Genomic DNA, 26491 nt, shown 5'->3' with positions numbered 1-26491 from the left:
AGGACAGGGAAAATGGAGTACGAGAAGAAGCTTGCAGGGAACATTAAGGCGGATTGCAAAAGTTTCTATAGGTATGTAAAGAGAAAAAGGTTGGTGAAGACAAACGTAGGTCCCCTGCAGTCAGAATCAGGGGAAGTCATAACGGGGAACAAAGAAATGGCGGATCAATTGAACAAGTACTTTGGTTCGGTATTCACTAAGGAGGATACAAACAACCTTCCGGATATAAAAGGGGTCAGAGGGTCTAGTAAGGAAGAGGAACTGAGGGAAATCTTTATTAGTCGGGAAATTGTGTTGGGGAAATTGATGGGATTGAAGGCAGATAAATCCCCAGGGCCTGATGGCCTGCATCCTAGAGTACTTAAGGAGGTGGCCTTGGAAATAGCGGATGCATTGACAGTCATTTTCCAACATTCCATTGACTCTGGATCAGTTCCTATGGAGTGGAGGGTAGCCAATGTAACCCCACTTTTTAAAAAAGGAGGGAGAGAGAAAACAGGGAATTATAGACCGGTCAGCCTGACCTCAGTAGTGGGTAAAATGATGGAATCAATTATTAAGGATGTCATAGCAGTGCATCTGGAAAATGGTGACATGATAGGTCCAAGTCAGCATGGATTTGTGAAAGGGAAATCATGCTTGACAAATCTTCTGGAATTTTTTGAGGATGTTTCCAGTAAAGTGGACAAAGGAGAACCAGTTGATGTGGTATATTTGGACTTTCAGAAGGCTTTCGACAAGGTCCCACACAAGAGATTAATGTGCAAAGTTAAAGCACATGGGATTGGGGGTAGTGTGCTGACGTGGATTGAGAACTGGTTGTCAGACAGGAAGCAAAGAGTAGGAGTAAACGGGTACTTTTCAGAATGGCAGGCAGTGACTAGTGGAGTGCCGCAAGGTTCTGTGCTGGGGCCCCAGCTGTTTACATTGTACATTAATGATTTAGACGAGGGGATTAAATGCAGTATCTCCAAATTTGCGGATGATACTAAGTTGGGTGGCAGTGTGAGCTGCGAGGAGGATGCTATTAGGCTGCAGAGTGACTTGGATAGGTTAGGTGAGTGGGCAAATGCATGGCAGATGAAGTATAATGTGGATAAATGTGAGGTTATCCACTTTGGTGGTAAAAACAGAGAGACAGACTATTATCTGAATGGTGACAGATTAGGAAAAGGGAAGGTGCAACGAGACCTGGGTGTCATGGTACATCAGTCATTGAAGGTTGGCATGCAGGTACAGCAGGCGGTTAAGAAAGCAAATGGCATGTTGGCCTTCATAGCGAGGGGATTTGAATACAGGGGCAGGGAGGTGTTGCTACAGTTGTACAGGGCCTTGGTGAGGCCACACCTGGAGTATTGTGTACAGTTTTGGTCTCCTAACTTGAGGAAGGACATTCTTGCTATTGAGGGAGTGCAGCGAAGGTTCACCAGACTGATTCCCGGGATGGCGGGACTGACCTATCAAGAAAGATTGGATCAATTGGGCTTGTATTCACTGGAGTTCAGAAGAATGAGAGGGGACCTCATAGAAACGTTTAAAATTCTGACGGGTTTAGACAGGTTAGATGCAGAAAGAATGTTCCCAATGTTGGGAAGTCCAGAACCAGGGGTCACAGTCTGAGGATAAGGGGTAAGCCATTTAGGACCGAGATGAGGAGAAACTTCTTCACCCAGAGAGTGGTGAACCTGTGGAATTCTCTACCACAGAAAGTAGTTGAGGCCAATTCACTAAATATATTCAAAAGGGAGTTAGATGAAGTCCTTACTACTCGGGGGATCAAGGGTTATGGCGAGAAAGCAGGAAGGGGGTACTGAAGTTTCATGTTCAGCCATGAACTCATTGAATGGCGGTGCAGGCTAGAAGGGCTGAATGGCCTGCTCCTGCACCTATTTTCTATGTTTCCTATTTTCTATGTTTCAGTCAATTGATCTGCCGTTAATTGAAGATTGTACTTAAGACTTGTTACTGGCTGTAAATTGAATCACTGATTGGCCTGTTTGTTCAGTTGCTGCAATCATATGAATAAATTTTCAGTTTAAATTAATTTAAATTCAGTCATCTTGAGGCACCACTGACCATGTCCCAGTCCATAACTGATCATGATCAATAACACTGCTTGATTGCACTAATTCATGGGAGATTTTACATTTGGGCTTGCACTAATGAGTTTGAGTGGAAACTTAGGCTCAACTCCACTTCGGCAAAACCGGCACAGTATTCAATGCATTCTGAGTGCATTTTACCAATTGCATCCCTAGTGGAAGCTCCAGGCCAATATTCCATAGATTGCACAATGGTGATTTTGACCAGATATAACAGAGTGAAAGCAAATTGCTGAGGAGCTGAGAATAAAATAAATAAAGTGGGTAGGAATTTTACCTCAGGTTATTCTTAATCAACATTATTGGATGGCCAGAGAAAAATATTGCTTGAAACATTGAGCAATGACCATGGAATTCATTAATTTTCTTAGGCATGATCCATGTCAAATAGACTGAGAGGCTGCAACCCGGCTTAAAATTGATTCCATTATTTAACATGGAATGGAAGTACAACTAATGGGTCTGTAGTTGCATGTGTTTGCTATGTCATGCTTTTTGAATATGGGTATTATAATGTATGCATCTGTGCATATGCTCACAGGTTTGTAGAGCTGTTGCATCTGGAGTCCGTGTTGCACATTTAGGTTGAGTGTGTGAGATTGCAGCCCCTATTCCATTATTTGAAGGGGCTGCTCCTCAAATTCTGGTAGCACTTCAGTCCCACACTCCTGATCTTGGGCACCCTGTGCGGGGGGGAGTGGATAGGTCCAAGGGCCTCCTCATAGGACTGCACCTGGACACGGCCAAGGGTGTCATCAACCAGTCCAGGCAGCGGGCGGTTGGGGGGGTCGTTCAGCTCTACTGCTGTCTCTCTTCCGTGGTTGCATCCGAGCCAAAGTGTCCCTGTAGATGGAGCACGCGGTGTCCACCGATACGCTCGCAGCCTTCCGCGAGAGGTGGGCACCAGAGGGACTAGAGTTGCATCATCATCCGCGACAACCAAATTTAAATTTGATTTTGTATGTTTTAAAGTTTAATTGGTTTATTGTGCCGGGTTTTAGTGTCCCCTCCCCTTTTAGCCAGGGGGCACTTGTATAATTTGTGGTTTTAGTGCCCCAAAAAACCCCCCAAAAAATCACAAAAAAAAACAAAAAAAAGGGGCACTTGGAAACTGTTTGGAATGTCCCCCCCCTTTGATTTAATGCTTATTTTTGTTTTCTACAAAAAGAGTTGTAGAGCTGTTGCATCTGGAGGAGTCCGTGTTCAACATTTAGATTGAGAGTATGAGATTGCAGCCCCTATTACATTATTTGAAGGGGCTGCTCCTAAAATTCTGGTTGCACTTCAGTCCCACACTCCTGATCTTTGGGCACCCTGTGCGGAGGGGAGTGGGCAGGTCGGAAGGCCTCCTCGTAGGACTGCTCCTGGGCACGGCCAAAGGGGCCATCAGCCGGTCCAGGCAGCGGGCGGTCGAGGGGGTCGTTCGGCCCGACTGCCTGCCTCTCTTCCACGGTTACATCCAAGCCAGGGTGTCCCTGGAAATGGAGCACAGGATGTCCACCGGTATGCTCGTGGCCTTCCTCGAGAGGTGGGTGCCGGAGGGACTGCAGTGCATCATCACCCCTGGCAACTGTTTTGGATCGATAACAATAGACCCAAGTTCGGGATCTGGATGAATGTTAAATAAGAGACAAGACAAATGAAGTAAAGATAAAACACCATTTACCGAGAGAAAAGAAACATAATACAGTTTACGAAGAAAAGAGAAGTATGATAAGATGCAACAAAGCTCACAGCCTTCGGCCCGTCAGGAACTCCGCAACGACGGCTGGTCAGGAACCTTGGGGGTCCCGGCACCGCTCGCGAATCACGGTCCAAGGTGAAGTTCAAAGAACTACTGGACTGTTCTGTTCCTTTATGCTATTGAACAAATATGGGTGCATGTGGCTTATGGCCAACTCCTAATCTGTAAGGCCCCAACTGTTCTTCCACAAAGCATGAGACCTCGTGGCGCCGATCATCCCATAAACAAGATGGTGTGCGCATCAAGGTCTCTCTCTCTCTCTCTCTCTTTGCATCAACAACATTCCACGAGGCATGAAGCAGAAAACACACTGTAAATGTCGGAATATCATAATTAACCCTATGTGATTAACCCTATACAATACAATCCACCCTTGATATTTAGACATTCTAAGTAATATAATCGAGTTGAAGGTGTAATGCATCAGTTACACGTTGAGTATGTGTAAGCAACGCCCGCAATCTACACCAAAGAATACATACAAGCAGTAATATCAGTAATAACGCGACGAGTATAACGATAGGATGTATTAACAGCTTCAAAGCGGCGGAATGTTTTTGGGGACCATCCGTAAAAAATGGTGTACCGTAAGGTCAGTGACCGTTGTCGCAACTCTGACCAAGGCGCCTTCACTGTAACTCATAGCAACTTGCAGAGTATGAGGAGTACGCCCTCGTTTGCTCAATTCATCAGTGACCTTTTGGTTATCTTTTAGAAATTGAGCTAAACGAGTTAGGTCTACAGTGGGAGGAAGGTTAGTAGTGCCGAGGACAGTGCGATGGCGCACAACATTTTTCCATCGTCCCAATCGATATGACCTATTAAAATGAAGGTCATATATGGTATACACATCTTTAAAGCAAGCATTTAGAGGAGGATCTTTACAGGCACCGTCAATATAAATGGGATAGACACTAGTAATACAAACATGATTCTGTCCGATTTCATGTAAAATTGTATCATTGTATGGTACAAGTGTCCAAATACATGTTCCCGCTGTATGCTGTAGGGAGCATGATTCAAACACAGGTGTGTGCAAAGGACACACCATACCGAAAGGCCATATTTGACAATCTTGAGCTTGGTGAGTTCTATTGCTAGCATCAATCCATCCACCCTTGAACTCGGGTACCCACAGATTTTGGCCATATAGGTGGGGAAGCACTATAAACTGGCACCAAATGTTGTTTTTTGTGATATTGACTATTCTCATAGTAAAGTTATACCCCTGGTCATCACAATGTGTATGTTGCATATCAGGTTTTACCCCTAGATTTCTATTGCCGAAGTGGAATATTTTGCTCCAACTATTTGCATGCCCTGACATGGCAATACATTCTAACTCGGAACTTAATAGTTGCCGGGTTACTTCTTCAAACAAGCATTGTGTGTGAAGACCTAATTCTTGTTGTCGCCCAGTGACACTCCCTATCTCGAGTAGTTTTATCTATGTGTTCCCACCGCATTACGTCCGACAGCCAACTAGAAAACATCTGTCCTGTGAGACCTCTGTCCCATGCATTTCGCAATCGAATTGCATCTCCAGTGAGTCTCCCTACCTTTTGTATTTTGTTTTGTAAGGCTTCGATATCCATAGAGTTTAATGCTCCTATTCCTGTTCCTACGCCTCCTAATATTGTGGCTAATATATCATGCCTTTGTCTCACTGACGTTTTCAGATTTGCTTTAATTGTTGTTATATTACAAGTGTCAGACGGCTTGTCCGCATACCGGACTTGTAGTGTAAGATTTAATATGGGGGGGGATGTAAGCACAGGTGTACATGTAGAGTGCAGTCGTTGTAAATGATCCATGGGGCTCTTAGAATGCTTAACTACACGCATTGACTAAAAGTGGCCCATAATCCCCCTACCAGTGATTACGGAGGCATCTGTACATCCAAACCATAGAGACGCATTTAACTTAATTTCGTCTGACATAGTGTCATTGCTTGACGTAATGTTGCGGGCCCAACTCCTTAACCATGTGACATTGTGCAATAATGACACATTGGAGTGCACATTGCATATCATTGTCATATCTTTTTGCCACTTGATTGATAACGTGATGTTGGCCCCCGTGCTTACTGTTAATAGCACCTGTCCTGGGCCTCCCCAGTACCCGCATGCATCACAAGTGACGCTCCAGTGTCCTATAGTGCAGGCTTGCCCGGAAGAACAGGTAAAATTCTCTTTGCGTACGATCAGTGTTAGCTAACCGCCACACTATACGGCCATCCCATGCTGTGTTTGAGGATGGAAGTAGCACAGTCACAGATAGCGAGACACAGAGACTTGCCAGCACGAGTTGGCGAGTTGGTAAGTCACCATTATGGGCAGAATTCCTGTGGGAGGAAGCCTAAGTATATTAATTCAGCCCCGTTTAGTCAATTTACCCTTGTCAACACAGAGAGGAATATCTTGACCAATAAGTGTTTCCTTCTCCTTTCGCTAAGATTTCCCCTGCTTGTAAGGGTTTCTGGGGGTACTGCACCCACACTTTTCCTCCTTCACAAACTGTGTCCTGAGTCTGATTTTCTTTTTCAATAGTAGGGACACTAATTTTGCCTAACATGCGGCTTATGGGAGTTCCCTCCCGCAATAGTCGGTGATTCAGATTGCGCATTGCTTATGGTAAGACCTTTAACCACCCTTGCAATGTGTTAGTGGGAGTTAATATTTTAATCTGTTGCTTAAGTAGTCCATTCATGCCTTCTATTAACCCTGCAGCTTGCGGATAGTAAGGTATGTGAAACATCCAATAGATCCCGTTGTCTACCGCCCACTGTTGCACTGTTTGATCTGTGAAGTGCAACCCATTATCGGACTGTACTTCTGCTGGCTCACCGTAGTATGTGATTAAATTCTCCAGTCCTTTCGTCGTACTTTGTTGATTCGCTTTAGTCACTGGATAAGCTATCAAAAGTCCAGAATAGGTATCAACTGCAGTGAGCAAATATTGGAACTGTTGTTGCAATGGTAAAGATCCTACATAATCAACTTGCCATATTTGTGCTGGTTGAGTCCCTCTCTTAATATGGGCACCGGGTTGTCGTTGTAGGAAAATGCTTCACCTTTTGACAAATTTCACAGGTGTTTATGATCTGTTTAACACCGTCTGTAGTCAAATGTAACCCCCTATTTCGTGCCCATTGTATCATACCCTGAATGCCCAAATGTCTAGATTTGTGGTGGGCCCACTTGCCTATGCCATATTCTTCCTCTTCTGCCTCTTTGACAGCCCGTACCCGGGCTATATTATCAACGGTGTTATTATATTCAGAGGTCTTCGAAGTGTTTTTCATGTGAGCGTCCACATGATATACAGTTATTTTCATCTTCTGGGCTTTGGACCATATTTGTTCCCATAGGTGCTTTCCCCACAAGTCTTTCCCAGTTATTTGCCAGTTATGTTCATGCCAGTTTCACATCCAGCTCGCCATACCATTGGCTACTGCCCATGAGTCAGTATATATGTGTGCTTGTTGCTGTTCCTCTTCTAACGCAAGGATTACAGCTGCTAGTTCTGCTAGCTGGCTGGAGCCTCCCATGCCCTCATCATGCACAATTGTCTGGGTTTTTAGATTGAAGGCAGCGGCTCGCCATCGCCGAAGGTTGTTTCGCCAGACCGCTGAGCCATCTGTGAACCAGCTATGGCTACGTTCTTCAGGTGTTAACTGTTCAAAAGACATGCCCCAGGAGATCGGTGACTCTTTGGTTAAACTGACAGACAACTGCGTAAGTTCACTCTCAGCTGTTTGTGGGTATTCAGCCACATGCTCATGTAGTCGGGTGATTCGTTCTTTTCCTTTACTTGCTCTGTCTGCGATATACCATTTCCAGCGCACTATGGAGCTTTGCTGCGCTCGCCCGACCTTGTGCATCTCATTTTCTGAGAGAACCCAGGATAATATGGGTAGGTCTGGTCTTAAACTGACTTTGTCGTCCCCTGTCTGTCCTTCTGTTTCTGTTAGGGCCTAATAACATGCTAATAATTGTTTCTCAAATGGAGTGTAACGAGTAGCAGCATCTGTCAATTTTCTAGACCAGAACCCTACCGGTATATGAGTGCCATGTTGAACCTGCCACAAACTCCATACTGCAGTATCATTGGTAACGGATACCTGTAGCTCAAAAGGCTGCCCAGGCACTCGCAGGGCTAGGGGTAAAGCTTGGGCTACAGCTTCTTTGGCTGCATCAAAAGCCACCTGCTGTTCCTTTCCCCACTCGAAGTGGGCCTTTTTTCGTGTTACGGCATACAGTGGTTTTAATAACATCGTAAGGTGAGGTATGTGTCTCCTCCATTAACCCAGTAGTCCCACAAACCGTTGTGTCTCAGTTTTATTCGTGGGGGTGGCCATTTCTTGAATTTTATTCTTCACAGGCTCGGGTATGATGCGCTCACCCCGAGACCATTGGATCCCCAGAAACTGGACAGTATGGCTAGGGCCCTGCACCTTCTTCGGATTTATCTCCCAGCCCCTGCCTTGCATGTGTTGGACTAAAGTAGCTAGGGCTTCTGACACCACAGCCTCGGTGAGACCCCTTATTAGTACATCATCGATGTAGTGTGCCAGTGAGACATTAGGAGCCAACGTGCACATGTCCAGGTCCCGGGCCACCAATCCGTGGCATAGGGTAGGGCTATGTAGGTAACCTTGAGGTAGGCGTTTAAAAGTGTATTGCCTCCCTTCCCAAGTGAATGCAAACTGGTCCTGGGATTCTTCCGCTGTTGGAATGGAGAAAAAGGCATTGGCCAGGTCGATTACCGCATACCACTCCGCACCTTCTTCAGACAGCCGCTCTGTTATAGTTACTACATCTGGGACAGCGGTTGCCAGGGGAAGGGCAAATTTGTTCAGTTGTCGGTAGTCCAGTCATCCTCCAACTTTTGTCGGGTTTCTGCACAGGCCAAACAGGGCTATTGTAGGGGGACACGGCATGTCTAATGATACCCACCTCCAAGAGCCCTTGTATGGTTTCCCCTATTTAGAACATAGAAACATAGAAAAATAGGTGCAGGAGTAGGCCATTCGGCCCTTCTAGCCTGCACCGCCATTCAATGAGTTCATGGCTGAACATGCAACTTCAGTACCCCATTCCTGCTTTCTCGCCATATCCCTTGATCCACCTAGTAGTAAGGACTTCATCTAACTCCCTTTTGAATATATTTAGTGAATTGGCCTCAACAACTTTCTGTGGTAGAGAATTCCACAGGTTCACCACTCTCTGGGTGAAGAAGTTTCTCCTTATCTCGGTCCTAAATGGCTTACCCCTTATCCTTAGACTGTGACTCCTGGTTCTGGACTTCCCCAACATTGGGAACATTCTTCCTGCATCTAACCTGTCTAAACCCGTCAGGATTTTAAACGTTTCTATGAGGTCCCCTCTCATTCTTCTGAACTCCAGTGAATACAAGCCCAGTTGATCCAGTCTTTCTTGATAGATCAGTCCTACCATCCCGGGAATCAGTCTGGTGAACCTTCGCTGCACTCCCTCAATAGCAAGAATGTCCTTCCTCAAGTTAGGAGACCAAAACTGTACACAATACTCCAGGTGTGGCCTCACCAAGGCCCTGTACAACTGTAGCAACACCTCCCTGCCCCTGTACTCAAATCCCCTCGCTATGAAGGCCAACATGCCATTTGCTTTCTTAACCGCCTGCTGTACCTGCATGCCAACCTTCAATGACTGATGTACCATGACACCCAGATTTCGTTGCACCTCTCCTTTTCCTAATCTTTCACCATTCAGATAATAGTCTGTCTCTCTGTTTTTACCACCAAAGTGGATAACCTCACATTTATCCACATTATACTTCATCTGCCATGCATTTGCCTACTCACCTAACCTATCCAAGTCACTCTGCAGCCTCATAGCATCCTCCTCGCAGCTCACACTGCCACCCAACTTAGTGTCATCCGCAAATTTGGAGATACTACATTTAATCCCCTCGTCTAAATCATTAATGTACAGTGTAAACAGCTGAGGCTCCAGCACAGAACCTTGCGGTACCCCACTAGTCACTGCCTGCCATTCTGAAAAGTATCCATTTACTCCTACTCTTTGCTTCCTGTCTGACAACCAGTTCTCAATCCATGTCAGCACACTACCCCCAATCCCATGTGCTTTAACTTTGCACATTAATCTCTTGTGTGGGACCTTGTCGAAAGCCTTCTGAAAGTCCAAATATACCACATCAACTGGTTCTCCCTTGTCCACTCTACTGGAAACATCCTCAAAAAATTCCAGAAGATTTGTCAAGCATGATTTCCCTTTCACAAATCCATGCTGACTTGGACTTTATGTCCCCCAGGTATTCGGTAATGTTTCATAGTCACTATACGCGATGGCCGTGGTATTACCACTGGTTCCCACTTTGCTTCCCCTGCAATCACAGTGATCGCCCGTATCCTGAATGAGAATCGCCCAAACGAGGTGTTGTGTGTGGTTCCCTTTAAAAGGTCCATCCCAATAATATGTTCCTTCACTGCCGATATTAAGACCGTTACCCAGCGCGGAGGCCCATTTCTCAACACCATTCTGATAGTTGTTCGGACAGCGGGCGTTTCTGCCCCTCCGAACCCATTAATCATCATATGGGTCCCTGTGTGTTTCCTAGGATTTCCATGGATAATAGTAACTTCTGCCCGTGTCTAGTAAAGCAACATCTCTTTGTATGTTCCCACCCCGCCAATATATCGTAATCGGAATGTGTGGCCTCAGATCCCCGGGAGCGTGGGTTGATGTGGTTCAAACGGGGAGTACTCCCGGATCCCAGCCACACCCCTAGTCAAGGGGATTACTAGCCTTCCACAGCTCTTCTACATTGGGGTACAGGCTGGCGGGAGGTGGTTTCTCCGCATCCGCAGACTTATCGTTATCCGACTTAATCTCCCTTACCTCCCTCCTTTCACCCTTCCCTGTTTCCGGGACGCAGTGTTGCTTCCACATAGAATACATCGCTCCTGTTGGGATTCCATCAATTTTTTTTCCTTGGGGACCCCTGCCTTCAGTAAAGCTGCGAACATGTCCCTCCGTGTAATTCTTTTTTTGTCTTTCCTGACTCTGTACCTTTCCCAGAGGTCGAACCTTGTCGCTGGTCCCGATCCCCCTCTACATTAGCCATTCTCGACTCACGCACACTATCTTCTACATCCTCTAACTGTCCTAACAATAGGCAAGCGTGCCCCACCCATTGCCCTTGGGCTGGTCCCAATAATGCGAGTAGCGCACCCCTCATCATAGGAGGGCCACTCTTCATCAGCCTGCTCCGCATTCCTGCCGTAAAGAGCTCCTGATCTGGCCCCCCATATGGTTGGTGATATAATCCTCCCTGTGTTGCCATGTTGCGCAACAGTATCGCGGAGTATTCCAAGGTTTTACCTCCCCTTCCCAATCAACGGCAGAGGGATATTTTTGCCGGGCCCCTATAGTAACCATGTCCCATAGCGAACCTGTGCCCTGGACATTCCGTAGCACTGCTGTGATATGGTGGTCCATAGTCATAGCACCCATTTTTGTTAACTCTTCGGGGTTAAGTATTACGCCTGATGCTCCCTGGTCCCAAATCCGGGTTAGCCATTCTGACAATGATTCCCTGGGTTTTTGGCGAAATCGAGACCCTATTTCTTGTAACTCACTAGTGGTGAAGTCATGCACCCCTCTAGTGGTTACCAACTGTTCCCCATTTTGCTGTTTCGTCTTATTTGTCATAAGGGGTCTTGCTTCTGTGCTCGGAGCGTATGGGGGAGGGTCTTTAGTTTCCTCCCGTTCCCCCCCCTCTCCATCTGTCCACTCATATTCTGAGTCAGAGGAGTACCAGATGTCTCCGTCCCAACGAGCCGGATCCCAAGTGGGTCCAGCTACCAATGCACGTACCTTTGACCGATCTATCTGTAATTTCCGTCATCTGGCTTTCTTTTTATTTTGCACTGTCACCAGAAGCTAGACCCCTTATGACAAATAAGACAAAAACAGCAAAATGGGGAACAGCTGGTAACCACTAGAGGGGTGCGTGACTTCACCACTAGTGAGTTACAAGTTTCTGATTGTTTATTGACTTTATCCGCCCGTTCTTATGCAGTGCAGACTGCTTCAGTCAGAGTTGAGTTTTGACTTTCCAAAACCTTAACAGCTGTTTTTAACTGTAGGTTTTCTGCCTCACTTTCCTTAAGTTGTTTACACATCGCCCTTAATGCTGTCAACAAAATCCATCCCATTTGTGGGGGACCACTTTTCTCCTGTGGGAAGCCCGCTTCCTCCAGGAGAAACAGTACCGCGTGGGGTACGGTTCTATCTTTGCTCTGTTCCAATAACTGCGTATCCCAATGTTGGGGGGTCCAAACCGGGCTAGCACATTGGCAAGAGAGCCAAAACCCTCATCCCTCGTGCTCCACCCTGGTATTCTATACTTCTCTCCCGCAGAAGGAGACTGCTTCTTGTCTTTTCTCTTCAACATTTTACCAGATCCTGCTGATTACGCCAAAATACCGTTTACTGAGAGAAAAGAAACATAATACAGTTTACGAAGAAAAGAGAAGTATGATAAGATGCAACAAAGCTCACAGCCTTCGGCCCGTCAGGAACTCCGCAACGACAGCTGGTCAGGAGCCTTGGGGGTCCCGGCACCCCTCGCGAATCACGGTCCAAGGTGACGTTCAAAGAGCTACTGAACTGTTCCGTTCCTTTATTCTATTGAACAAACATGGGTGCATGTGGCTTATGGCCAACTCCTAATCTGTAAGGCCCCAGCTGTTCTTCCACGAAGCATGAGACCTCGAGGCGCCGATCGTCCCATAAACAAGATGGTGTGCGCATCAAGGTCTCTCTCTCTCTCTCTGCATCAACAACATTCCACGAGGCATGAAGCAGAAAACACATTGTAATGTCGGAATATCATAATTAACACTATGTGATTAATCCTATACAATACAGCAACCAAATTTTAATTTGATTATTATTGTTTAAAGTTTAATTTGTTTAATTGCCGGTTTTAGTGTCCCCCCCACCCTTTTAGCCAGGGGGCACTTGTAAAATGTGTGTATTTTAGTGCCCTAAAAAAAAAGGGGGCAGTTGAAAATTTTTTGGAGTGTGCCCCCTCTTTAATCAGAGGGCACTTGATGATTAGTTAACAACTAAAAGAGTTGTAGAGCTGTTGCATCTGGAGGAGTCCGTGTTCCACATTTAGGTTGAGTGTGTGAGATTGCAGCCCCATTCCATTATTTGAAGGGACTGCTCCACAAATGTTGGCTGCACTTCAGTCCCACACTCCTGATCTTAGGGCATCCTGTGCGGAGGGGAGCGGACAGGTTGGAGGACCTCCTCGTAGGACTGCTCCTGGGCCAGGCAGCGGGTGGTCGAGGGGGTCGTTCAATCTGACTGCCTATCTCTCTTCCACGGTTACGTTAACGCCACAATGTCCCTGGAGATGGAGCACGCGGTATCCACTGGTACATTCACGGTCTTCCGCAAGAGGTGGGCACTGGAGGGACTGGTGTGCATCAGCACCCCTGGCAACCAAATTTTAATTTGACCGTAATTCAAAGAGTTTAATTTGTTTGTTGGTTTTAGTGCCCCTTTAATAGGGGGGCACTTGATTTATTGTTTTACGCCAAAATAGTTGTAGAGCTGTTGCATTGTGAGTGGCTTAGCCAGTCACGTGACGTTCACAAGACTCAATAAAACCCCAGTCAGTTGGGTCTAGGTCATCCATGATGAGGTATGCAGTTGTGAGCGTCGTGGATGAACTGATAATGTGTTGTTTGATTGTTAAACCTTTGTTAATAAACCAAATAATTCTTGATAGCAATGTGTTACTATGACTTCTTAAGCAAAGAACCCATGAAGCAAGTACATTACAAAATGGCAACAAGAATGGGAGTTTCTTCATGAAGAAATTTTGGTGGAATTTCCTTTTATGAGAAGGCAAATGCAAGTGGAGCAGAGCAAGAAGATATACTGGCAGCATGGTTCCCAAATGAGAATCTGGCAGCACCATTTTTTCATATGAGTAGTGAACAGTGTTGAACTGACAAAAAGAGCTTGTGGAAAGCCATTTAGAGTCATTGAAAAGCAATTCAACTTGATTGAGAGTGATTAATGGCTATTAAGCTAAGAAGGCAACATAGATGTGACAACGAGTTCTGTCAGTAATTTAGGAGCTTTCCTACCAAAGTGGATAACATCACTTTTTCCCACATTATACTCCATCTGCTAAATTGTTGCCCACTCACTTAACCTATCTATATCCCTTTGCAGATTATTTGTACCTTCCTCACAACTTGCTTTCCCACCTATTGTTGAATCACCATGGTCTTTGGTTTACTTGCGTGCTTTCCGAGAGGAATTCCCTGATTTTCCTCCCTAGTTTCCCTGTTTTATTTGCCTCTCCCTGGAGGTTGGTTACATGACAGGGCGGAGTGAGCGAGGATGATGGTGTGTGTAATTTGCATCGTGATGGGATAGCACACACCTGATAGGCCAACTGGTCCTTTACTATCCTTTTTCATGTTTATTTGCTCAATAGGCACAGCAGGACCTACATTTGATAATAGGAAACTAAGATCCTGATCTGGGCCTAGTGAAGGCCCCAATAGTGCACAATTCAATGATAATCAATTCTGGTGGGATTGATTATTGTTTCTCAATGGCTGTTGTTCCCTCGGGATACAAAAATAATTCCTATAATTTTCTTCAAGTCAACATGAACTTCTGGCTTCCTCTCGGTGTGGCAACGTGGTGCTCTGAAAATCCACTGCCTTCATGGGCCAGGCATCTCTGTTGTGCTACTACAGGCTTAGATGCCCACTTCTATTGTTTAAATTACCTCAACCCAAGGATTAGTTTGAGAATCACCATGGAAGAACTTCTGGTTGTGCAATCGTACCACAGAATTTATGGGCTCCCATTCTTTAGTGCAAATTCATGTAGGCTAATGAACTTGATAGATGGCGAACTCTACACCAGAGTACACATTTCTTTATACCATTCCACACACTACAATATTAGAAACTGATAGCCAAATTGTCAATTTTCTATTTGATCACAACCCATGCAGCACCACAAAAGCTGCTTCATTAAGTTTAAAAACTCAATTTTTATGCAAAAACACAAAAGTCTCTGCAGATACACCTCACTGTTCTGTATCTATTCAAGGAGTCTGCAAACAGCACCAGCAGCAAAGATACACACACTGCTACTCTTGCCTGTTATAAGAATGTCATTGCCTGGAATCCTGTCCCTTTTATACAGAAGTTCAATTGCAAAGTTAACAATTAATTGCTGCCTCAGAGTTCCTAGAGCATACATCAGACAATGTGGAACTTGGTAAAATTGCTGTTGGTACTGCAGGATAATTTTTCCAAGTCTTTCTACATTCCCAACATTAAATCTGTACGGCATCTTTCCTTCCTGAAATACTCTCCAATTGTACATTGCTGTTATGCCATCAAATGTATTTGAAACAATATGCATATATGAAATCCAAATAACAATAGTCAAATGAAATTCAAAGCACAAGTTGGGGGAGAAATTCAGTCGCGTCTCATTCGGGGCGGTAACCCATGCAGAGCGATAGTTTTAGCACCTTGAAAAAGTTTGCGTCCTCCGCCCAGAAATTTGTCAGAATCGGGCGAGGAGCAGGGCGCTAAATCAGCCATTGCACACCTGAGCTGGGAGGTTGATAACGAAAGTTTGGTCTGTAAATTTGGTGGACGCGTTGCGCATGCGCGGAACTCCAAGTCAGACCCCGGCAACAGCCGAGTCTTAAAGGCGCGGCATAGTAATGCACCCATTAAAGTTTTCAACCTGTACTGTTATGTCTGTCTGCCGCTGCAAACTCGGAGGCTCACGCACCATGCTCTGTACAAACGTTGCACTGACTGTGACCTCTGAGAGAAGCGTTCTTCATCTCTTTAAGTAGCCACCAGTTAACGACTCTGCAAGCCTGTACTGACTGTTTTTCCAGATATTGTTCTTGGCAGCCGCTAAATGAGACGGCCGCACCTAATTTTCCGACTAGGGAGCAAGCATGGCCTTTGTACCAGGAATACGTCATGATTGGAGTGATCGTCAGCAGCCAGGTGAGCGCCCGCGGTGAGCCTCTAATGAATTTTCAGTGGGGGCGCTAAACGCTGCGCTCACGGTCAGTAACCTCTTCATCATCATAGGCAATCCCACAAATCGAGGATGACTTGCTTCAACGATTCACAAAAAGTTAACAGATGTTTCAATGAAGGATCTAATATTCCAGGACTCAAACTAAATCTTGAAGGGTGGAAGATGCCTGTGCGTGGATTTTTTTAACGTGTAGTGGCCGTTGCACACCAGCCACCACACGGGCTTGACAAAGCTAGGTCTTGGTCCAGTGGCAAGGAGACCAGCTCCGAGCTGGGCCGTGCTGCCCCTGACCCTCGCCTCTGCTGGGCCCCGAACTCATGCCTCTCCTGGCGTGCGAGCACCATCAAAGAACGCCGGGGAGCGGAAGGAGGTGGCGGCCTGGGCCAGCAATCTACGTGGTCCCTGGCCTGTGAGCATGACCGGAGCAGGCCAGGGAGCAGAAGGATCAGCGTGGCGGCATACCACTCCAGGGAGCAGCACGTGCTGGAGCAGGAGAGCGACGGCAGCGAAGAGGGCGACTGCATTGGATGTCACCAAGGTCCTTGTTGATGATTGGAGGGTGGGCAGGTACAGCAGGAGAAGCGGCGAGCAGCAGTGAGGTCGGGGTGAAGAAGCGGTGAGAGATTGTAGAGGGACATAACCTCTTATGCTCCCATTAACGCGCCCTCTGGCCGCTAACGACATTGGTACCAACGACATAGGTAAAAAACGGGATGAGATCCTACGAGACGAATTTAAGGAGCTAGGAGATAAATTACAAAGTAGGACCTCAAAAGTAGTAATCTCGGGATTGCTACCAGTGCCACGTGCTAGTCAGAGTAGGAATCGCAGGATAGCGCAGATGAATACGTGGCTTGAGCAGTGGTGCAGCAGGGAGGGATTCAAATTCCTGGGGCATTGGAACAGGTTCTGGGGGAGGTGGGACCAGTACAAACCGGATGGTCTGCACCTGGGCAGGACCGGAACCAATGTCCTAGGGGGAGTGTTTGCTAGTGCTGTTGGGGAGGAGTTAAACTAATATGGCAGGGGGATGGGAACCAATGCAGGGAGACAGAGGAAAACAAAAAGGAGACAAAAGCAAAAGACAGAAAGGAGATGAGTAAAAGTGGAGGGCAGAGAAACCCAAGGCAAAAAACAAAAAGGGCCACTGAATATAAAGGGGCTGCAGGAAGAGTCAAAACTAAAAATCATGGTTTAAAAACTAGGATTAAAACACTCCACCTAAATGCACGCAGCATTCGAAATAAAGTAAATGAGTTGACGGCACAAATCATTACAAATGGGTATGATTTGGTGGCCATTACAGAAACATGGTTGCAGGGTGGCCAAGACTGGGAATTAAACATACAGGGGTATCTGACGATTCGGAAAGATAGACAAGAAGGGAAAGGAGGTGGGGTAGCTCTGTTAATAAAGGATGATATCAGAGCAGTTGTGAGTGACGATATTGGCTCTAATGAACAAAATGTTGAATCATTGTGGGTGGAGATTAGAGATAGCAATGGGAAAAAGTCACTGGTGGGCGTAGTTTCTAGGCCCCCAAATAATAACTTCACGGTGGGGCGGGCAATAATCAAGGAAATAATGGAGGCATGTGAAAAAGGAACGGCAGTAGTCATGGGGGATTTTAACCTACATATCGATTGGTCAACTCAAATCGCACGGGGTAGCCTGGAGGAGGAATTCATAGAATGCATTCGGGATTGTTTCTTAGAACAGTATGTAACAGAACCTACAAGGGAGCAAGCTATCTTAGATCTGGTCCTGTGTAATGAGACAGGAAAAATAAACGATCTCCGAGTAAAAGATCCTCTCGGAATGAGTGATCACAGTATGGTTGAATTTGTAATACAGATTGAGGGTGAGGAAGTTGTGTCAGAAACGAGCGTACTATGCTTAAACAAAGGGGACTACAGTGGGATGAGGGCAGAGTTGGCTAAAGTAGACTGGAAACACAGACTAAACGGTGGCACAATTGAGGAATAGTGGAGGACTTTTAAGGAGCTCTTTCATAGTGCGCAACAAAAATATATTCCAGTGAAAAAGAAGGGCGGTAAGAGAAGGGATAACCAGCCGTGGATAACCAAGGAAATAAAGGAGAGTATCAAATCAAAGACCAATGCGTATAAGGTGGCCAAGGTTAGTGGGAAGCTAGAGGATTGGGAAAATTTTAAACAACAACAAAGAATGACTAAAAAAGCAATAAAGAAAGGAAAGATGGATTACGAAGGTAAACTTGCGCAAAACATAAAAACAGATAGTAAAAGCTTTTACAGATATATAAAACGGAAAAGAGTGACTAAAGTAAATGTTGGTCCCTTAGAAGATGAGAAGGGGCGTTTAATAATGAGAAATGTGGAAATGGCTGAGACCTTACACAATTATTTTGCTTTGGTCTTCACAGTGGAAGACACAAAAACCATGCCAAAAATTGCTGGTCACAGGAATGTGGGAAGGGAGGACCTTGAGACAATCACTATCACTAGGGGGGGTAGTGCTGGACAGGCTAATGGGACTCAAGGTAGACAAGTCCCCTGGTCCCGATGAAATGCATCCCAGGGTATTAAAAGAGATGGCGGAAGTTATAGCAGATGCATTCGTTATAATCTACCAAAATTCTCTGGACTCTGGGGAGGTACCAGCGGATTGGAAAGCAGCTAATGTAACGCCTCTGTTTAAAAAAGGGGGCAGACAAAAGGCAGGTAACTATAGGCCGGTTAGTTTAACATCTGTAGTGCTTGAAACTATCATTAAGGAAGAAATAGCAGGATGTCTAGATAGGAATAGTGCAATCAAGCAGACACAGCATGGATTCATGAAGGGGAAATCATGTTTAACTAATTTACTGGAATTCTTTGAGGATAGAACGAGCATGGTGGATAGAGGTGTACCGATGGATGTGGTGTATTTAGATTTCCAAAAGGCATTCGATAAGGTGCCACACAAAAGGTTACTGCAGAAGACAGAGGTACACGGAGTCAGAGGAAATGTATTAGCATGGATAGGGAATTGGCTGGTGAACAGAAAGCAGAGAGTTGGGATAAATGGGTCCTTTTCGGGTTGGAAATCGGTGGTTAGTGGTTTGCCACAGGGATCGGTGCTGGGACCACAACTGTTTACAATATACATAGATGACCTGGAAGAGGGGACAGAGTGTAGTGCAACAAAATTTGCAGATGACACTAAGATTAGTGGGAAAGCGGGTTGTGTAGAGGACACAGAGAGGCTGCAAAGAGATTTGGATAGGTTAAGCGAATGGGCTAAGGTTTGGCAGATGGAATACAATGTTGGAAAGTGTGAGGTCATCCACCTATTATTTGAATGGGGAGAAATTACAACATGCTGAGGTGCAGAGAGACCTGGGGGTCCTTGTGCATGAATCCCAAAAAGTTAGTTTGCAGGTGCAGCAGTTAATCAGGAAGGCGAATGGAATGTTGGCCTTCATTGCGAGAGGGATGGAGTATAAAAGCAGGGAGGTCCTGCTGCAACTGTATAGGGTATTGGTAAGGCCGCACCTGGAGTACTGCGTGCAGTTTGGTCACCTTACTTAAGGAAGGATATACTGGCTTTGGAGGGGGTACAGAGACAATTCACTAGGCTGATTCCGGAGATGAGGGGATTACCTTATGATGATAGATTGAGTAGACTGGGTCTTTGCTCGTTGGAGTTCAGAAGGATGAGGGGTGATCTTATAGAAACACTGGTAGGGGAGACTAGAACTAGGTGGCACAGCCTCAAAATACGGGGGTGCCAATTTAAAACCGAGTTGAGAAGGAATTTCTTCTCCCAGAGGGTTGTGAATCTGTGGAATTCTCTGCCCAAGGAAGCAGTTGAAGCTGGATCATTGAATGTATTCAAGTCACAGATAGATACATTTTTAACCAATAAGGGAATTAAGGGTTACGGGCAGAGGGCGGGTAAGTGGAGCTGAGTCCACAGCCAGATCAGCCATGATCTTATTGAATGGCGGAGCAGGCTCGAGGGGCTAGATGGCCTACTCCTGTTCCTAATTCTTATGTTCTTATGTTAACTGAGACGTTAGACAATCGAAAATCCAGCCCAAGGATTCTGTGATTGAGTTTACTATTAATTCAAATGATTTTACTTTTAGAAGTTGAGGGAACAAAAAACAACATTTGAGAAAAATCCTATGAAACGGTTGTACACAACATTATTTAGTTTTGCTTTTGACTGCAATAATATTGTAATATAAACACATTAATTTCATACTGAGCCAGCATGAAACTTACCCTTATTGTTCCAGTGCAATTGGCGTTCAGCTTTAATCAATTTAAAATCTATATCATCCAGTTGGTTTTTTATCAGAGGATATTCAACATCAAGAACTGTAAGTCTTATCTGAAAGAATTAAACAATATAATAAACGCAGAATTGTTACTGCAAGGGTTTTTCAGTTACCCAAAGTGGAAATACCGTCCTACTTTGATCTTTTGCAAATTGCACTTTTTCACAACTTACACATTTAGAGCATATCACTGTCATTTTTTTTAAAAAGTCCTTAGTAGAATTATAGTGAGTCAATACTTTTCAAGAATCCAAGAATACCTCATTTACAGTAACTAAACATTAGTATTTCAATGTAGATGCCGAAAATGATTTAAAATTATTCTATAAAATACAATACAGATTACTGGCTGGATAAATTTAAAATTACACTGGCACAGATATCACGGTCAGCGGCGAAGGAACAGCGCTCGTCGTTCATTACGCTTACAGATGCCCAGTTTTTCACGGACTTTTGAGCAGCAAGTCACTAAGAGTCTCAACCAGAGTGGCGCCTTCTACAGAGAATCTGTAGCCTGTGTGAGCAGGCCAAGCAATAGCGTGGCTCTTCAACCAATCGGATCGAAGAATTCTCACTGAGACACACTGGCGGAATTTTACGTTTTTGACCCAACCGGAGTGAGGAGGGGGGAGGGGGAAGACGGTAGAGCGCAGGAAACCCAGAAGTCAGTCTGATTGACAGGCTGGTTTCCAGCCAGGCATGCAGTGCTGGAGAAGAGGTCACAGCCCCAGGTAGGTGCAAGCCTCAACCCCAGAGAGGTCCCAATCACAGTGGGTGGTGGTGTTGGGGGCGGGGATGATGGCCCCTTCTCGCCCAGAGTCTAAGTATAAATTAGAATATTTAATTCATTGTAAAATTATAAACGGAAAGCAAAATAAAGTGAAGGAAAGAAGGCAGCAATTAAGAGAGCTAGATAAAAGAAACCGAGAAAGTAAAACAAATATATTAGTTACTAATTTTTTTTTAAGTCTCCAACAATAATTAAATTCCGAATGAATGAAACTCCATAGTTGTAAAATTTAATTTTCAAGGCCAGAGAGTTCGTTTGGCACCCATTAAGACTTATCACGCCATTAAAAATTCCCTTACACCTGAATGCACCAGCCCTAATTTTTTCTGGCCTGTTTTGTGGGTAACTAGTGGGTAAGTACAGCAACTTCATGCCCTTATATGAATTTCAATGCCGAGTCTATTAGCGAGGTATCGGTGAAGCAAAGTTCGTGTAGCAGTGAGGCAACTTGGATAGCAACTTCCGGAATTCCATGTTTAACTGCTCATTTGCGGACTCCAGAAGTTGCTGTCCAATTGACTCCATAATAACGGTGAGCGCCATTATCCTCATCGTTATTCTAAATGTAAAATCCTGGCCATTACGAACATAAGAAATCTTACTATGTCATGATCTGAATAATAATTTTTAATTCTCAATTGTTTACAAAAATGTCGTGTAAAGTCTGAAACACACCTTATTATACCATCCAACAATAAGATCTAAATTGTCAACATAATTTCTGAAAGTTTTGTTCATTGCAAAGACATCACTTCCACTCTCTGGGATGTCTTCTCTTTCTTGCATGTTCATATAATGAACTTCTCGAAGAACTGCAATCAACTAAATAAGACAAAATATATGAAACAATTATAAACAGTATATAAAAGACATAACCGTGCCATTTTTTGAATAAAAATAGACACATGAAAATCTGGAACACTAGAGAATAATCAATAAGGATTATTTTTTTTTACAATGATGTTTATTACTTTTTGTGCTTTCCTTTCTACTCAGATTATTTACGATTCCAGCCCAAGAGGACCTGGAGAGACTCCACAACAGCATGCCCAATATTGTAATGTAAGGAATTACAAATGTAAACACACATTCCACTTAACTGTAGCATAACATACTCTATCACTACATAAAAAGGATACCTTTAAAAAATATGGCAAGTTATTTTACCATGTTCTTACACAGTTTTATCTTGTTACAAGATATGAATATATTATGGGGGAAAAATTTGTACATGCCAACAAAATTGCTGGTGTCATCGGCAACTCACGTTAATGGCCGCCAAAAATGGAAGGGCTACCATAGAAAAATTGGCTCTGGGTGTTGACGATATGGAGCGCAGAGCTAAATTATTGTGCAAAGCCCTACTGGTGGTGTTAATGGTGGTCTCCAACCCAAAGTTCCCATCCACAGTCGGTGTTGCTGCTTCTTGCAGTCTCTGGGAGTAAGGTTGTGCGGTTCGCAAGGTATTATGGATAATTAAAGGGGCAATGTATTGAAATCTAATAAAAATTTAAATTAAGTGAAAAAATGCATTTTCAGCACTTACTGCCTTTCAAAAAAACATACAATCATAGTAATTCCCAAATGGCAGCCTTCAGCTCTTAAAGCTGAATTGTCTTCCACACCTAAAAAAGACACCACTTCAGCACTAACACAAATGGCTCAGCAAGCCAGGGAAGGGGCACCCAAGGTCTTTCACGCAGCACTCCAGCTTTCTGCAGGGGATCAACATTGCAAGAGAGGCCCACAGGGACCAGAAGGCATTCCAGAAAGAACAGTGTGGGAGCAGATCACCGAGTCCGTCACCCCCACCATCTGGCTCCAATGCCAAAGAAGCTTCATGACCTCAGACTGTCATGTATCTTACATTATATATAACTGTATCCTAACATGCTATACATGACTGTAATAAGATATGACCTGTAACCACTAGCATACCTTACCACCAGGGGTGCACTTGCAAGAGACAGGTATATAAGGGCAAGTCTCAGGCAAGTGCAGCATTCCAGAGCTGTGAAATAAAGGTGCAGGTCCAGAGTGACCTTGACTTCACTACATGCCTCATGTGAATCTGTACTGAGAGGACAGGACTTTACAGTGGCGACGGGTTACGGGATTACAGAATCCACAGAATTGCGAACAACGGATCAGATGAAAAGTACAATGCGGGAGACAATTGGGAGGACTTTATAGAAAGGCTCCAGCAAAGCTTTGTAACCAAAGACTGGTTAGGCGACGATAAGGCAGACAAGAGAAGAGCCCATCTCTTGACCAGCTGTGGCTCGAAAACATACGCTTTAATGAAGGATCTGTTGGCACTCGAGAAACCAGCAAGCAAGTCGTTTGAAGAATTGAGCACACTGGTAAGAGACCACCTGAAGCCAGTGAGCAGCCTACACATGGCCAGACACAGGTTCTACAACTACAGACGCTGTGTGGGCCAGAGCATACCCGACTTCGTGGCGGAACTTCGGAGGTTGGCTAGTTTATGTGAGTTCTCCGATGAACTGAGGAGAGAAATGCTGAGAGACTTTTTCATTGAAGGAATAGGCCACGCAAGCATATTCCGAAAGCTCATAGAGACCAAGAACCTGACCTTAGAGGCAGCAGCACTGGTTGCACAGACATTCTTGGTAGGGGAAGAAGAAACGAGGTTGATTTACAATGCAGGTACGACAACTAATGAAATATTGGAACAAGAAGTTCACAGCACTAAACAAGCTGCTACCCCCACACACAGACAAAACCAGGAGAACAGGTTCTCGACTGCAGGCAGAAGCCATCAAGGGCCACAGGAACGGCCGTTCACATCTCATCAACCCACAATGCGAGCAATCAATTACAAACTGAGAGAAGCTCAAGAGAGATCAGCCAGATGCAGCTCATTCTTTGGAAACTCTTTGGACAATGGAACAGGTCTGTGCTGGAGGTGTGGGGGTGGGCACTCGGCAAGGGGATGTCAATTTCAGCAGGCTGTTTGCAGAAATTGTGAATATATAGGACATTTGGCCCGCATGTGCAAAAAATTGGCAGCTCAGCTGGTATACAAATCGGATGGGTCGGAAAGCGGACCAGAAGATGGTGGGGACAGTACGCGGGACACCGAGGTACAGCAGGTCAACACGATCAATGGCCGCTGCTCCTACAACAGGATGCCTCCTATAATGATGAGGGTCCGACTCAACGGGATATCTGTCAACATGGGCTGGATACGGGAGCGAGTCAATCTCTCATGGGCGCTCAACACTTTGAACAACTGTGGCCGCATAAAAGAGACAGACCAAAACTCACAAGGATCGACACCACACTAAGGACCTATACCAAAGAAATCGTACCAGTCCTCGGCAGCGCCATGCTCTCTGTCACACACAAAGGGACAGTGAACCGACTTCCCCTGTGGATTGTCCCCGGAGACGCCCCAGCACTGCTGGGGAGAAGCTGGCTGGCAAAACTAAACTGGAAATGGGATGATGTCCATGCCATGTCATTAGAGGAACGGACCTCCTGCTCAACAGTTATAAAGCGATTTAAACATCTCTTTCAGCCAGGTGTGGGCACTTTCAAAGGGGCCAAAGTCAAAATCTACATCACACAGGATGCCAGAGCTGTACCCTATGTGATGAGGGAAAAGATTGAACACGAACTAGACAGGCTTCTGCAGGAAGGCATTATATCACCTGTGGAATTTAGCGACTGGGCAAGTCCCATCATCCCAGTCATGAAGCCTGATAGATCCGTACGAATCTGTGGGGACTACAAATCTACCATAAACAGAGTCTCCCGACAGGACCATTTCCCGCTGCCCAGAGCGGAGGACGTATTTGCCACATTGGCTGGAGGTAAACTTTTCTCAAAATTAGACCTCACATCTGCGTATATGACGCAAGAATTGACTGAGGAATCCAAGCTACTCACCACCATCAACACACATCGAGGCCTTTTCATGTACAATCGATGCCCATTCGGCATCAGGTCGGCAGCTGCCATATTCCAGCGCAACATGGAGAGTCTGCTCAAGTCCATCCCGGGGACGGTTGTATTTCAAGACGACATACTTATCACGGGCAGGGACACCAACTCCCATCTCCGTAATTTGGAGGAAGTACTAAAGCGTTTGGATCGGGTAGGCCTACGAGTCAAGAAATCCAAGTGCCTGTTTCTCGCACCCGAGGTTGAATTTTTGGGCAGAAGGATTGCCGCTGATGGAATCCGCCCAACAGAGTCCAAAACAGAAGCAATTCGCCTGGCACCCAGGCCCCGGAATGTCTCAGAACTGCGCGCCTTTCTCGGGCTACTCAATTACTTTGGGAACTTTATGCAGAACTTAAGCACGCTGCTGGAGCCTCTCCACGTGCTACTCAGAAAGGGGTGCGATTGGTTTTGGGGGGACGCCCAGGAACGCGCCTTCAATAAGGCACGCAACCTTCTGTGTTCCAACAGTGTTTTGACTTTCTTTGACCCAGGTAAAAAGCTAGTTCTCACATGCGATGCGTCAGCGTATGGGGTCGGGTGCATTTTGCAACACGTCAATAGTGCAGGCAAATTACAACCCATAGCTTATGCCTCCAGGTACTTTCGCGGGCGGAGCGTGGGTACGGAATGGTAGAGCAGGAGGCGCTCGCGTGCATGTATGGTGTCAAAAAGATGCACCAATACCTTTTCGGGGCCAAGTTCGCGTTAGAAAGCGACCACAAGCCCCTCACGTCCCTCCTATCCGAGAGCAAGGCAATAAACGCCAACACCTCGGCGCGAATTCAACGGTGGGCACTCATGCTGGTGTCCTTGACTATACCATAAGGCACAGACCAGGCACAGACAACTGTGCCGACGCGCTCAGCAGGCTACCCCTGGCGACCACGGAAGGGTCTGACGAACAGGACTGTGAGATAGTCATGGCAATCAATGCCTTTGAGTCCACAGGTTCGCCCATGACGGCTCGCCAAATCAGAGCCTGGATGGCCAGCGACCCCACGTTATCCTTAGTAAAAAGATGTATCCTAACCGGTGGCTGGGCAGAGGCTGGCAATGCCTGCCCCGAGGAATTAAAACCTTTTCACAGGCGCATGCATGAGCTATCACTACAAGCAGACTGCCTGATGTGGGGCAGCCGAGTAGTCATGCCTCTACGAGGCAGAGAGGCATTTGTCCGGGAGCTCCACCGCGAGCACCCGGGGATCGTTCTCATGAAGGCCATAGCCAGATCCCACGTCTGGTGGCCTGGTATTGACGCGGACCTGGAGCTCTGTGTCCGAAGGCGCACTATTTGTGCCCAACTCAGCAATGCCCCCAGGGAGGCTCCACTGAGCCCCTGGCCCTGGCCTACCAAACCGTGGTCGCGGGTGCACGTAGACTATGCGGGCCCATTCATGGGCAAAATGTTCCTCGTAGTTGTAGATGCATTTTCAAAGTGGATCGAATGCACCATTTTAA

The 26491-nt window shown here is 45.6% G+C and overlaps 1 protein-coding gene across 1 annotated transcript in view; it reads right to left on the bottom strand.

The window, feature by feature from the left end:
* LOC139226779 (dynein axonemal heavy chain 17-like) overlaps positions 1–26491 on the bottom strand; it is a 1002254-nt gene that overhangs the window by 664737 nt on the left and 311026 nt on the right. The window contains exons 14-15 of the mRNA XM_070857781.1: positions 21737–21883; positions 20216–20324 (exon numbers count right to left, since the gene is read on the bottom strand). Of these exons, the coding sequence (XP_070713882.1) occupies positions 20216–20324; positions 21737–21883 (256 nt within the window). The remainder of the gene's footprint in view (positions 1–20215; positions 20325–21736; positions 21884–26491) is intronic.

The sequence above is a fragment of the Pristiophorus japonicus genome, chromosome 16, assembly GCF_044704955.1.
Source record: "Pristiophorus japonicus isolate sPriJap1 chromosome 16, sPriJap1.hap1, whole genome shotgun sequence".
Taxonomy (NCBI): Eukaryota; Metazoa; Chordata; class Chondrichthyes; family Pristiophoridae; genus Pristiophorus; species Pristiophorus japonicus.
The sequence above is the reverse complement of the archived record's forward strand: the minus strand, read 5'-3'. Positions and strand labels throughout refer to the sequence as shown.